This window comes from Desmodus rotundus, chromosome 10 (genome assembly GCF_022682495.2).
Source record: "Desmodus rotundus isolate HL8 chromosome 10, HLdesRot8A.1, whole genome shotgun sequence".
Classification (NCBI taxonomy): Eukaryota; Metazoa; Chordata; class Mammalia; order Chiroptera; family Phyllostomidae; genus Desmodus; species Desmodus rotundus.
This window is the reverse complement of record NC_071396.1, coordinates 85,449,159-85,464,003: the sequence shown is the minus strand read 5'-3', so window position 1 is coordinate 85,464,003 and position 14,845 is coordinate 85,449,159. Positions and strand designations below refer to the sequence as shown.

General features: G+C 41.6%; 1 protein-coding gene across 3 annotated transcripts in view; it reads right to left on the bottom strand.

Moving 5' to 3' along the window:
* The window catches only part of MAPRE2 (microtubule associated protein RP/EB family member 2), a 133,495-nt gene that overhangs the window by 106,335 nt on the left and 12,315 nt on the right, over positions 1-14,845 (bottom strand). For all 3 annotated transcript variants that reach the window (XM_053913419.1, XM_045187962.2, XM_045187961.2), the window contains exon 2: positions 4,565-4,626. Coding sequence is in view for 1 of the 3 variants with exons in the window: in XM_045187961.2 (XP_045043896.1) it covers positions 4,565-4,626 (62 nt within the window). In the remaining 2 variants the exon portion in view is untranslated. The remainder of the gene's footprint in view (positions 1-4,564; positions 4,627-14,845) is intronic.

Sequence of the window (14,845 nt, the reverse complement as noted above, 5' to 3'; positions counted from 1 at the left end):
TACTGGAGAAACAGTTTACGTAGAAATGAACATGAGTCCACCTTGGCTGCAGGTTGTTTTCAGATCTCGCTCCCTCCCTATAGTTACCCTCACGTGAGGACCAGAATGCCTAGGCTATAACCAGCCATGATGGCAGCTGAGGCCAGGCCAGACTGGTCCGCACAGCAAAGACCAAGAGTGGGTTTCCTGGGGTGGCTCTATTTGTAAGATGTACTTATAGCTTCAGGTCTATCTAACCTGGCTTCTAGAGCTGGCTGTCCAATACAGTAGCCACTGGACACATGTAGCTATTTATACTGAATTAATTATAATGAAAAATAAAATTTAAAATGCATATAAAATGTTCCTCAATCACACGGTCCCATTTCAGATATTCAATGGGCACATGTGGCTAACGGCTACCAAGTATGATGGCACAGATACAGGACATTTTCACCAATCCACAACATTTAGGATTCTGCTCTGAAGTTCTGGGACTATCAGTGGGAATAAGAAATGTCATAGGATTAGTGCCCATCTTCTTTGTTCATTAATTCTTTTATTTTTAATGACTTTCAGAACAGAAAACTAAACTCAGATAGAGAAAGGGGAGCGGGGGTAGAAGGAACACATTTCTTGGCTAGGGAGCCTCAATATACACAAGCATTTCAGGCACCAGCCCATGAGACATCAGTAGCATTCTTCCCACGTACCACAGCCCACTTGTAAAGAAAACTTAGATATGTCAACCTCAGTGACATTTTTGCTAGCCCAGATGAAACGCTTAACCAGATTCTACCACTCTACGTAAAAGGCAGACATCTCCTGTAGGGGTTTTGCTAGGCAGTTGGCAGTTTTATTTCTGAATGCAACAAAGCAGTTGACTCAGGTTGGTGTCACAAGTACCCATGACAAGCAATGCAAATTTGTGAATGGGGCATGTGACTCCAACTTACTCAAACTGTTCTAAGTTTCATTATCAATCAAATCAAATGTTAATTAAGGCTGGTCTCTAATAATCTATTTTGTCAACAGGGGGCCCTCATGAATTAGTTACAACCCTATACAAATACCAAACTCATTATAAACAGTCAGCAGCAACTAAACCAGTCATTTGGCTCCTGCAATATTTAGAAAGGAAAGCATCAGCCTCCTTTAAAATAAGTGTATTTTCCTCATGATAATTTTTATGTTTCCGCCCAAAAGAGCCCTTGTCAAGTTTTCATCTGCTCAGTTGTGCGTGCTTCTGCTGAGCCCTGCTTGGAGAAAGAGGCGCTCTGCCTGGAGGGTGAGTATGACTCTAAATTCACGGCCTTCAAACCTGCTTGGGTGCCCATGCTCCCAGAGGGTCTGTCTGCTTCCCTGGTCAGCACCCTGCTGCTACGCATACACCAGCACTTGAACACTTTCCCAGTCTCTCTACACCCCGAGCCTTTCAGCGGAAGGCCTCGCCTCTGATCTCACAGAGCGCATCCACGCTATTCGACAGGAATTTGTGTCCTGCCCCCAACCTTCACGTTCACCTGAAAGGCAGGCATCTTACTCTGCTTCTTGCGTGAAGAGATGTACCCTGGCCCGTTGCCTCCTGCCTTCTCAAGACCGGCGCTGGAACTTTTTACGGGGTCCCTTACACAGCTCCTTCCTGGTTCCTTCTCAGCAGCATTTGAACGGGTCAGGTCTCTTCCACCTTAAATCCACTCTTCTTCCCCACAGGTCCCTCTTTCTCTTCTCATCTTGATAGCCAAATATAGTAAGGCTTATGTAAACCTCCTCTCTCCACCTCTCCATTTCTCCCTCACTCCAGGTGCCATCTTGACCATCCCATGGAAATGATTCTCATCAAGGTCAATTACTCCCTGTCCCAGTGAGATACACATAACACAAAAATGTACCATTTTAACCATTGAAATGTATAGTTCAGTAGTATTAAGTACGTTCACATTGCAATTTCCTTCCTTCTTCCATTACTTGTCTGTCTCTGTGTATACATATATAAACTGCCAATGTTTGTAAATGTTGTACTCCAAACCTTTTGGAGAAAAATATGGTAAACTACGTTACAATGATTATATCCTTTAATAATAATCTTAAGGAAATAGATGGACAAAACACAACAAAAACCCCAACGTAAACCGAACCAAGCCAACCTAACCAAATCAATGATGTCTAGAAAAAATCAATGTAGCATTTTTAGGTGAAAAATTGGAAAGTGTTGTGGCGTCTTGGTAGAACACAATGCTATTCTGCTATTCTAGCAATAGTTCTGAGGACGCATAAAGGACGCTTGTGAGTGCTGCTAAGTAAAATACAGAGCCCACGTGCAGTATGACATCCACCGTAGAAAAATAGGAATACTTATGGAAAAAGCAAATATGCGAAAATAAAAAATAGTTATTTTGGATGGTGTTACAGGTGATTTTTCTCTCCCTCCCCCCACCAAAGTTTCCTTTCAGTATATTGTTTTTTGTATAAAAATTTTGGTACAGTCAACATCAACCTTTCTTTCATGTGGCTATATTTTCTATAGACAGTCACTTAGTGAGGACCAAAGCAAGACATTAAATTGCCTACTAGGTCGTCTTCGCTCCAGTACACTATTCCAGGATTCAGGTGGCACCTGAATGGGTTGCCGTTCTGTGTCATGGGGTGTACAACAGAGGCATGTGGTGCATGGTGCAGAAGTAGATTTGAATGAGAAGCAAGCAGCTAGACCCAGCAAAGGAATCTCATGAACCATACAACTGATGAAGAGATTACTTCCTCAGAGAAACTGTAATTAGTTCACGAGAGGGTGAAGTAAAGAGGTTGTAACCCAGCAGGTATATGAAGAGGAGAGGAATTAAGAGTGCTGCCTTCTTTGTTCTCTACCATTTCTTATCCGCTTCTCATCTATTATCTCACAGGAGTCTGTAAACGATGACCTGCTTTTGCAAATAAAGTTTTACTGGAATACAGCCAAGCCCATTCTCTTATGTATTGTGTATGGCTGTTTTCACACTACAGGGAGTTGAATAGTTGTGACAGAGACTGGATAGCTCACAAAGCAGGAAATATTTAGTGTGGTTTTTTACAGAAAAAGAGATTTGTCCTGTAGCCTCTGATATATAAAGACATTAATAAACAGATAACCCAATTTATAAGTATTGGGCCACCTTTTTTCTATTACTTTTTCTCCCTGGAAGACAGGGAGATTATGTAATTTATCATCCAAACTAAGATATTTGAGGGTAAAAGGAGGTGCTAGACAGCCCATACACAAGAACATAAATAAACCAGGACTGTCCCAGACGCCAGAGGTGTGCGCTCCCCACTAGAAGGGCTAGTACATGGAGCAGATTTCAAAGGGCACTCAACATCTGCTCAGGACCTGCTTTTGTGTGTAGTAAGCTTAGGAGACGCCTCTTCTTGGTCTTCCTATTTCATTTGCCCTTCAGGTGCCTTTCCGCCTCCCTCTGTCCCAACTCTGCCTGGAGCCAGCTCTGGGCCTGGAAAAGTCCAGCTGTTTGGACACCACCCACGGGGCAGTGTTTCCTTTTTCATTAGAGCAACAGGGGAAAAGTTTACTCATCTTATTTAAATAAATTATTTCAGTTTAATACATACAATTTTGTACCTGAATATTTCGCTGTAGGAGAAGAATTTTAGGTTTCTTCTCTAAAATAATTTACTTAAAAATGATCATCAACCATACCATTTCTCACAAAGAAACCTTAAGACAAATATGGTATATTATCCATTGATCTGAGCTTTTAATATTCACCAATAGTTTAAAGAATTATTTAAGACTGAAGTTCTAATTTTCTCATTCCAGAATGAAAACCAGAAGAAAACAACACATACACCCCATACTCCTTTTCTTCCCCTAGTAAAAAAAGTTTGATGCTGTGGGGAAAAAAGAAGTAAAACAAAAGATGTTTGGAGCGCCTTTGATGGAACCTAGGACGTTATACTTTGTGAGACTACTCTCTGAACAACAATAGCTCACAGCTTTGAAACCTCCCTAGATGGCTTTCCAAATATTGCCATCTGGTGGCATGTTAGTTAATTGTTCCTTTGTTCTAGGGAGCTCCTGAACTGAAAAGACAGTATAGAGGAGACTCAGAGCACCAGCAGGAAATCACTGAAGGTCAAACGACTGTCTCAGACACAAATCCCAAACTGAAAACACGAGGCATCACAGGTCTTATCACCTTTCCAAGGTACCCATCTCTACCGAAAAGGCAACAGAGCAGTTGCCTTGACTTCTAACAAGATCAAATGATCGCTTCCAGTTAGAAATGTCATGAGGTCAGTTGACTATATCTTAATATTCTCTTCCTCCACTTATCATTAATTAGATCTCTAAAATTAAACTTTTAACTGGCTTGGCCATTTTTAGGGGAATTGCCGACAGCAGTTAATTAGACCTTAGTACATGTGGGAAATGGAATATAGTTTGGAAAATAATGTTTTAATAAAGCGTGTTTACTCAAATGTTTGCTTTAGTAGCATAATGCCATTTGGAGAATAACTTGGGTCCAAAGGCATTAATAGTACTCCAGTTTCATCTGTAAGTCACACAGCCTAACTCACATTTGCACCTTACCTTGAGCATGCAGGCTCTCTCCCTGGCTGTCGCGACGAACTGCTCCTCTGAGAGGGGGGATGCTGGGATAGTAAAAATGAAAAAACGAATTAAGAGCGAGCACTTCATATGATGAAAACATAGGAGCAAAGAGTTATAAATTACGTCACTGGGTGTGGCCAGCAATGCAAAAGGAAATGAAAGAAAACATGCACACCAAATATCCAAATTCAGCTGATTTTACCACGAGGAGATTAAGTCAGCCAAACAATGGGGTTTTCCATCTATATTATTAAATCTATTCTTAGGTTGATTTATTGTAGTTTGTGACTATTTAGTACAATATCAGTCCTATGGAGAGATTTGTTTTTCGCCTTCCCACCCCTGCCCCCCGATTGTCTGATGTAATGAGAATCACGTGTTAGCAGATGACCCGAAGCAGTGCCTCTTGTGAGGTATCAGATGCCAAAACCGATGAAGATACTGACTTCTCCAAACGTTGGTTAATTTGTGGGTTGTATATGCAGTATCAACACAGACTCAGTCTTTTACTCAACAGATCCATGTTTAACTTTAACAGGATAAACATTAGCAACAATATTGGGATCAAACTTCAAAATATGTACACCCACAGGTAATAATTTACTTCCTTTATGTGAATAAACCACTTCTCTTTACAACATGCTGTGGCGAAAGGATAAGACAATAAACTGAGGAAGGGCAGATCCAATTTCTCAAGAGGCTGAGAAATGTGTGCATGCTCCAGGTTTTAAGGGTCCAGTGTTAGGGGTGGGGTGGGTGAAAACTGAGGAGACTCAAGCAGATGCTGCTAACAAGGACCTAAGATGCATATATGCAGGATCCTTAACCGTCTTCCCACGACCCCAAGAAACAAATTAGAAATGACCCCACCCCTCCTTCCCCTGCACATTGCTCCTCTGTGTTTTCTGCATATGGCCATTTTACAAATGCCTTTGGTGATTAGTTTAAAATCAGTTGTGTAAAAATAAAATATCTGTGGCCGATCCAACACAACATGATTAATCCCAGACATGGTTCTGGAGATGTCACTGGGAGACAGGTTAAGAAAGTGAGGAAGGAGGTATTTTACACGTTTTCAATAGGGGAAAGAGGAGATGGTAAAAGAAAAAAAAAATGCAAACAAATTGGTAAGTGCTGAAAGACTAAAAGTAAAGGTGATAGCTGAATTTTCAATGTTATGCTATTCAATAAGGGAGCTAAAAGTAATTTGTAAAATTTGGCTTCTTTAAAAATCAGAAAATTTCACATGAGTGGTTTCAAGAACTGCACTCTGGTAACCTGACAACTTTTTCTTTCAGATAAAACAGGTAGAATTTCTTTATGTGTTTGATAGCAGAATTTAATATGGATATTTCACATTTTCCCCCCATAATTTAATGAAGTCGATAAAACTAAAAAAAAAAAATCAAGTTTAAAGAAAATCTGTTCTCATCATGCCAATTTCTTTCCCTGAGTCTTCCAGTCAGAATAAAGTTGCCTTGGCTGGTGTGGCTCAGTTGGTTGGAGCGTTGACCCATATAGACTGAAGGTCATGGGTTTGATTCTGGTCAGGGCACATACTCAGGTTGTGGGTGCGATCCCTGGTTGGGGCATGTACGAGAAGGCAACCAATCAATGTTCCCCTTTCACACTGATGTTTCTCTCTCTCTCTCCGCCCCCCCCAAAGCAATGAAAAAAAATATTGTCAGGTGAGGATTAAAAATTAAAAAAAAAGAATGAATATTTCATTTGTGCTCTTTGCCTAGTAAAGTAGCTGCTGGGTACTAGTGGAAGCATTGGCCACCAAGCTGGGAAGCAAGAGCATATGGTTCCTAGTTTATCTATAAACCAGATAATTAGCCCTTGGAAAATTCAGGGCTGGCAGTGCACAATTGGCTTTTTTCTGTTCTCTGACAACAGCCCATTGCTAATTTTCCAACAGCTGCAATGGATCTGTTTGGAGAAGAATGAGGTCCATTTATTGAGCACCCCTACACAAGTCTTTTCACATAGGTTATCTAATTTAATCCTCAGAACCATCTTATTACAAAGGAAAAAACAAACTCAGAGTAGTGGAGCAGTTTGCCTGGTATCATGCAGCCAGATTCTAACCGAGTCTGACAGGCTCTAGTACAGCTCTCTCATCCACACCATGCTACCTGAAAAGCCAGGCCCTTGCCACTGATTTGAGACACCCGGAGAGCTCTTGCTCTGGGATAGAGTAGCTGCTCAATAAGACAGTGTGGCGAGGGTGGAAGTCTAGGGCACCCTCTAGTCTGGGTGTCAGAGGAGGTGAGAGTTTTTTCTGTGGTGTTTGTCAGATGCAGAGCAGTAACTGTCCAAGAGTTTCACACTTTAAATGAAGATTAACTCAAAATAGATCATTACATAAATGTAAAATGTAAGGACTATGAAATGTTTAAGAAAAAAATAGAAAAATCTTTGGAATCTAAGGCTAGGCAAAGAGTTCTTAGCCTTGACCCCCAAAACACAATCCATAAAAGGGAAAATTGATAAATTGGACTTCATCAAAATTTAGAACTTTGCCCATGTGAAGGAGATGTAAATATAAGGTATAAATTGGGAGAAAATATTTGCAAACAACATATCTGACAAAGGACTAGTATCTAGAATTAAGAACTCTCACAACTGACCAGTAGCCCAAACAATTGGAAAATGGGCAAAACACATGAAGAGACATTTAATGGAGGAGAATGTATAGATAGCAAATGAGCGCGTGAATTGACAGTCAACACCATTGGCCGGTAGGTAAGAGAAAAACGACAAACCAGAACGAGCTATCACTACACATTTCATCAGAACGGCTCAAACAAACCCCGACACCATGGCGTGCTGATGAGGGTGGGGGAGCCTAGATCACTCATGTGTTGCCCGTGAGAGCGCACAATGGTTCAGCTACTCTGGGAAACTTTGATTTAAAAACAAAACAGCTAAACATGCAATTACCTTACACCCCACTAATTGTACCCTAGGAATTTTTCCAGAGAAGTTAAGAGGTATGCGTATAGCAGAGTTTTTCACAGTGGTCGTCAACAACTGGAGACAACTCAGATATCCTTTGACAGGTTAATGGTTGAACAAACTGTGGTACGTCCATCCATCCGCACCAGGGAATATTACTCAGCCATAAAAAGAAACCAACTATTGATAGTTACAAAAACCTGGGTGAATTTCCAGAGAATTATGCTGAGTGAAAAAAGCCCATCCCATAGGTTGTAAACTGTGTGATTCCATTTATCTCACATTCTTGAAATGAGAAAACTGTAGAAATGGAATGTAGGTTAGTGGTCGCCAGGGGCTAAGGAGGGAAGAGGGCATGTATGATTGTAAAAGGGCAACACGAGGGATCCTTGTGATGAAAATGTTCTGTATCCAGAACACGTGTGGATGTCAGTATCCCGATTAACACTGTAGTACAGCTGTTTATGGTGTTACCGCGGAGGGGGACTGAATAAAGGGTACATGACATACCTCTATATTGTTTCTTACAACTCATGTTAATGTATAACTGTCTCAAAACGAAAAGTTTAATTTTGAAAACGAGGAGATCGGACAGCAATTAGAATTGAACAAGATAACTCCTTTCTTTTAGTTTCTTTTTCAGAAAGGCAGTGGGCAAGATAAGGTCAGGAATTTGCTCCACTGTGCGCAGATCGAAGAAAGTGAAAAAGTCTCACCTCCTATTGTAGCATTCAGAAACCGCTGCCAACAATCAGTTGGCCAAGTTTGCCTACCAGAAATGTTCTCTTCTGTCATTCCTCCTCCTGTATTTACCTTCCCAATTCTTCATTAAAATGGACACTTTTGATACAAATACCTACACTCAAAACCACAAGTGACTTCTAACTAGCAGTATGATAATTCTGCATTTTGGAAATGACCTCTCATGCCTTCCCGTTTATGCTGTCCCCGAATTTCCAAAATTCCCACATCTTATTATTTGCACAGGAGCAGAATTTCATCCTTGGCGGTTTTCCTGGGGGCCAGGGCAGGTGCTCTGTAGTCTAACCTGTGCCACACACTAAGTGAAGGCACAACCTAACTCACCCCACGTACACAGGGGCTTGCAGAGCTCCCTGCAGGCGAGGAGAGACCACGTTGGCTTTTACTCTTCTCACCATGAGCACTAACTACGCAGCTCCTCTCAGAAACAAGCGGCCTTAAGCCAGACGCTTTCCCTGGGCTTGGTGACTCTGTCTTCATTGAAAAGACCAAATATCTTTGTTAGGATAGCAGCCACGACATGGTCAAACCCTTTCACAAAGCACGTTCTTTATTTCTACAGAAGCTCATTTTCCCACATCCTCTAGAAATTGCAAATCCTCTTTCTTTAAAAAAAAAAACAACTGGTAATTCTAGCCGACCCCCAACCCCCCCACCCCAATACTGCTTTTTGCATGACCATAGAGCCACAGGCACATAACAGACGTATCAGAACGAAAAAAAAAGGTTGTAAAAATATTTGCAGTCATGCATGCCATTGCAAAAGTTAGGAGCTCTCTCTTTCTTTAGAGCTATGTATGTAGCTAATTAGCTTCTGATCAACACAAGGTTAAATTGCTCTTCTCACAAAGAGACAGGAATTACTGCCTCCCCAGCTGCTCCCAGCTTTTCCAAGAGAACACCCTTGGGACCTGAAGTCAGTATTTCCTCTCAGGAGTTGACTAGGCTATCTCTGGATTTTCAGAATGAATTGTCTCCTAAATTCCAACCCCCCCCCCCCCCCCCCCCCGCTACTTAGAGATATCAAATCACTCTAGTTGTATATTACATTCTTTAGTGTGGGAGGCCCATAGCTTTCTAGGAATAAAGCAGCTTGTAAGCATTAACAGAAGGTCACAGGCTATTAATCCTTAGGGTGATCTTACTGGGTGAGAGCCCCGCCTCCACCAGCACCTCCTCAATTAGTGGTCTCAGGGTGGGGGTTGGGCTCAGGGCCTTCCCAGGGGCAGCAGAGGGGGTAAGGGCAAGACTCTGCCCAGTTCAACTCCCCCATGGGAAGGGGGGGACTGTCAGGAAGCACGGAGCTGAGCACACACCAGGGAAACCAAAACCAAATGAGAGTATCTGGCAAGTAAAGGGGGTCAAATAACCCTGAGTCTTGAGTATTGCGCATGGTATAAAATAAAACATTTCTTTCCTTAAGAAAGGCAAATTACCAAATGACCCATACTGTGTATTCAAGGGCTTTTGAAAAATTTTAGCTGGCAGATAATGGGATTTTGATGGTATATGTTAAGAACAGTGATGACGTTATCAAGTTATGGTTCTGTGATTTGGGCTTCTATAAAAATAAAATAATCCTCGGAAATTATCTAATGTGATGGCTTTAACTAAATGGAAATCCAGTACTTTCATTCAGACTGAGCCTAACCACCCTCTTCTTAGAATCCTCCTTTATCCATCTGCTACTTCCCATAGTAGTCATAGATTGCCCTTTCCGTTCTGGAATAGAATATTCATAGTGCTAAATATACAAAAGTAAAGTTCTAACGAGAAAAATAACATGAGACAAACTACATACACGAGAAAGACCATGTGCATCATCATTCTGAGAAGTTTATGATAATTATTTTCACTTATTCTTTTAGCTATTTTTAATGAGATATCCTCGACTATAAAGCAGGTGGAATGAAGAATGGCCCCCTTCCTCCTTGGTGAGATGCATAAGGAACTGTAGCCAAATGGCTACGCATCAGGAAGCAGCACAGAGAGAATGGTATCAGACTCACTTCCAGAGTCCAGGGTTCAGATTTAGTGTTTGGGTCACAGCGGAAACCATGCTTTCCATTTGTCCTGTCTTTATAGTCTGTTATTCCTTTGACCATCCAAAGAAGTGGACACAGTAACATTTAAAATGTGGACGGGGTAACATGTGACATCTAAGTAAGTCTGACAGTGCCCAGAGGGTTCCTCTGACCTCCCTCAAAAGATGGGTAACCATGGTGTAATTCCTGTGTTTTAAGCCAATTTTTTCTTCTTGTCCTTGCACGCTCTGGTGCCTTAGGCAGGCGGGTGCCGTCCATGTGGGTGTCAGTAACAGCGTAGCTATGTGAAACCATCGGATGCAGGCTTTCTCGTCTGCCTATATTTGGGGCAGCGCAATACAGCTCAGGCCAGATGGGGTTAGCAGTTCTGCTTTTCCAACGTCTTCCCTTGCGCAACAGGATAAGATGCCTCGTTAAATTTCAGCCCAGGCCCATTGATGGAGAGATGACCTGGCACTCACAACCTCACTGGGAAAAGTGAGCTCAGGAGTAAATGCTTTTTAAAAACGTGTCTGCTCTGCTAGAAATCGCACTGCGTTCATACTATGAGGAATTTCTATGGCATTCTCCACATGTTAAGTGGAGTTTTATCATTGCGCTTTCTATTCCAAATTAACTGAGTAATTCCAATGGACTGTCAAAACTATTTTCCTTGTGTTTTGAAAAATTTACGGATTCTCCAAAGGAAAAATATAGTTCCCATGGCATTTTCTATTATATGGGGTCTGGCAGAAACAAGGCCTGCTTGAATGTGGTTGGTAGGATAATACTATGGGTGTAATAATTTATAGTTCTAATGTGAATATTCACCTAAAATGTCATATAGTATGCTTGAGTGTGATGTTGTTATGTTACAGAATTACATGCTTATGATTTTGTAATAAAAAAGGGGGCATTATTTGTGCCGGACCCTGTATTTTATTCTAAGAAAGATGGATTAACAACCACCTTTCAGAATAGTCACATAACCTGCGGGGAAAGGACAGGTGGAGTTAAGATACCCCCTTTACTAATGAGGCTAGGGGCCACAGGTGGACTGAGGTGTGCTGGAGTGTGCTTCAGGCAGAGCTGGGATGAGAACCAGGTCCCTGGACAATCGGTTTAAATTGGTATAATAAGAACCAGAAGAATGATACTGTGCCTAACTTGCAGATATTTGAAGAGAAAATCATTGCTTGAATAAGGGGGGATGATTAAAGACAAACTTTCTGTGTCTTAACTCATGCTAATTTTTCTTTTGAATATTTTGGTAGATGTTGCTTTCTCTTTGACTATCATTTCTGTAACTCCTTATACCGGGAATAATTTTAACTTGCTCCTTTAATTTTTTAATCTCTAGAGCTCCTACTCATGATTATTAATCATAAATATTTGCAGTTTTTCAGAAAGAAATCAGAAGGTGTAAAAGTCTCTCCATCACAGTCCTACAAAATTAGCAGAGTCGTAAAAAAGCCCAAGCTTAGTAATTATTTAACATTTAAAACAAACCCCCCAAATGTGGGAAGAACAAAAATAAACCAAAAAATGCACGTGGTTTTCAGATTCCAAGAGCAACCCTTAAAACAGCACTAAACCTGACAAGGAATATGTTGTTAAAAATCTCCACTGGGATGGGCCACAAGCCCCACAGGGAAATATGACTCAGCGGATTCAGGCTTGATGCTGCAGTGCGTAGAACACAGCAGCTGTCCTGCCCATCCCGCACAGCTCACCTGCGTCAGATTGCTCAACGAGGCACACTCTGAAGGTGTCAACCGACATACCAAACCGCACCCAAGGTCCCAGGTCTGGGCAAATCACCATGAATAGCATCACCACGAACACTCGGATGAGCAGTTCAGGACAGAAAGACAGCCTAATACGTGCTTCCACAGGAGATAAACCTGACTAACCCAGAGTCCTAATTCCTCTGGGGCTGGTGTTCTTGGTGAGGAGTAAGCACAGTGGAAGACTGGAAAGGGGGGAAAAGTCACACATTCTTGAATATAATTATCCTCCTTGTGGCCTGTGTGGCCAATTGTGAGAAGTGCTGCTGGTAAGCAGTACCAGGAACCTCTCGCTCCTTTGGCATAAGACAAACAACCGCCCTGCAGGACAGAAGTGTCTTGTTTCTGGGCCCATTTTCATTGCAAATCCCCCCGTCCGTCTCCTGCTGCTTCAAAACAGCAGCCTCTGGCCGAGCCTCCCTCCATCAGCTTGTCCGTCCGCTTCTCCATCCCCAAAATATTCCTTCCACAATCAAAAGATCAAGTGGTTCCTGAACTCACTGAAAGCTCCCGGGAGCTCAGCTCTCGTTTAGTTTTCATGTGAGTTTAGAAACACCAGTGTGGGAGTAAACATCAGTGCACTTTGTCTACAATTTTAAAACAAACATGGGGCGGGGGCCATGGATCCCTTTCAGTAGTTCGTTTTGAACACACGGCTGGATGAAAGGCAGGATGGGGTGGGGGGAGTCCCACCCTGAAATTTTATAGACAAGAAATGTGATTTTTTTTAATGGAAAAATGACCTATGGCATGATTCAATATAAAAAAACATGGTAACATCTGTCAAAAGTTGTTTTGCAGCGCTCTACCATCATCTCTGCGTGTCTCCCAAACGTTTGCCAAAACCTGCCTGCTGCTCAACCTTCACATCAAGTGAAACGTGCAATTCCTCCCAGGGATACTGATGTGTAACAGATATTAACATTGTAAGCAAAAGGGACAAAGTTCCAGCAGTGGGCTTTCAGAAATTACTTAGAGAGAGAGAAGCATGCCCCCTACCCCACCGTGTTTGTGGGAGTGAAACCTACAAACAAAGAAAACTGCAGACCAATGAGCAAGACAGCCCTACCTTAGGACCCCACTTCCCAGCACGGAAGTACACTGTCATCTGTGTCTCTTCACCTACAAAGCGGTGGTGGCAGAAAATGATGAAACAGTTCTGAAAAGTGAACAGGTCAACACGGCACTAGACTACGGGATGTGGAAAAGACGAACTCCATCCCCACCTCCAACCAATTTATGTGCTGGGGAGGCCCATGTGTGGGGAATTAAAGGCAAACAAACCATCACAAGCCTCCGAACCTATTCTGAATGTGTGGGCCAGTGGGAAGGTGGGGGGAGGCAATGATTAGGGAGGCAGTGAAGGTTTTCCAGAACAATGTTTCTCAAATGTTAACCCATAACAATGGACACCTGTGGATCTTATTAAAGTACAGATTCCAACTGAGAATGTCTGGGGTGGAGCTGGAGCTTTTGTAAGGTGCTCCCAGGGGTGCTGATGCTACTGGTCCACGGAGACAGTCTGAGCAGCAAGGACCTAGAGGAATTAACATCTGAGATAAGAGAAAGGCTAAGCTTAAATTTACCAGGCAAAGACATTCCAGGCAGAAGAATGTGCAAAAACACCAAAGGTATTGGACTGACCAAAAAGTTCATTTAGTTTTTTCCATAAAATAAAAGACACATTTTTCATTTTCACTAATAACTTTATTGATTTGGATATTTTGAGTATGTCAGCTATCTCCTGCTAGTGGCTTCTAGTGGCTACAGGCCAGGGCTGCTGCTAAAAATCTTCCAATGCATAAGACAGCCCCACAGCAAAGAAATATTTGGCCAAGTGTCAATAGTACCAAGAAACTTTGCAAACCACTTTTGATACATTTGATCAGTCACAGCACCTTCTCCATACACTGCACAAATCTTTTTTTGCATTTCTTTTGTGTTTTTACCTTTCCTGAAATACTAAAGCATAATATGCTGCAAACATTGCATATTTTCTTCCATTTCAATATTAAAATGGCTGCACAAAAATTCACCAATTTTGATAAGTTGTTTTAAATACACACTGATATGACAGCTGCCACCACACCATATAACAAAAATCGTTTTGAATGAAGTTAAAGACAACGAAGCACTACTAGAGCCACTGTATGGAAAAAACTAAAACTTTTTGGTCAACCCAATAGAAGCATTATGTAGGATATGGGAAACAGCGTTTAACATGCTAAGAAAAATTTTTATGTGAAAAATTATTAAATGTGAATACAGACAATGAGAGGTTTGCACAACATTGAAAATAGTTTTCGCAATCGTTGTGTGAAGGCGGTAAGATTAGGCATGTGTCCCCTCATGCCCCGCCCCCCTCATCTTTTTCAGACTCTGACTAATGAATTTATGCTGTATTTATTAAAACAACAACAAAAACATGAATAAGTTTCTTGTCCATGTTCTCTGGTGGGGGGAGTTCTCTGCCCTGAGGTGTCTTTTACGAAAATGACCATCAGCGTCTTCCAATTTGGGATTATGTCACTGGAAAAGATACAGTGCTACCTTGTAACTTACTACGACAATTATGTGATGGTGTGGTTACGATGGCTGCGTGAAAACGTGTTGTCAGTGGAATAGCTGATGGAGTAATATTTTATATTCAAGGCTTCCTTGGAGTAATTTCATAAAAAGAGTTGAGTAATTAAACATATTTAGAAGCATGTAATCCATTAATAATT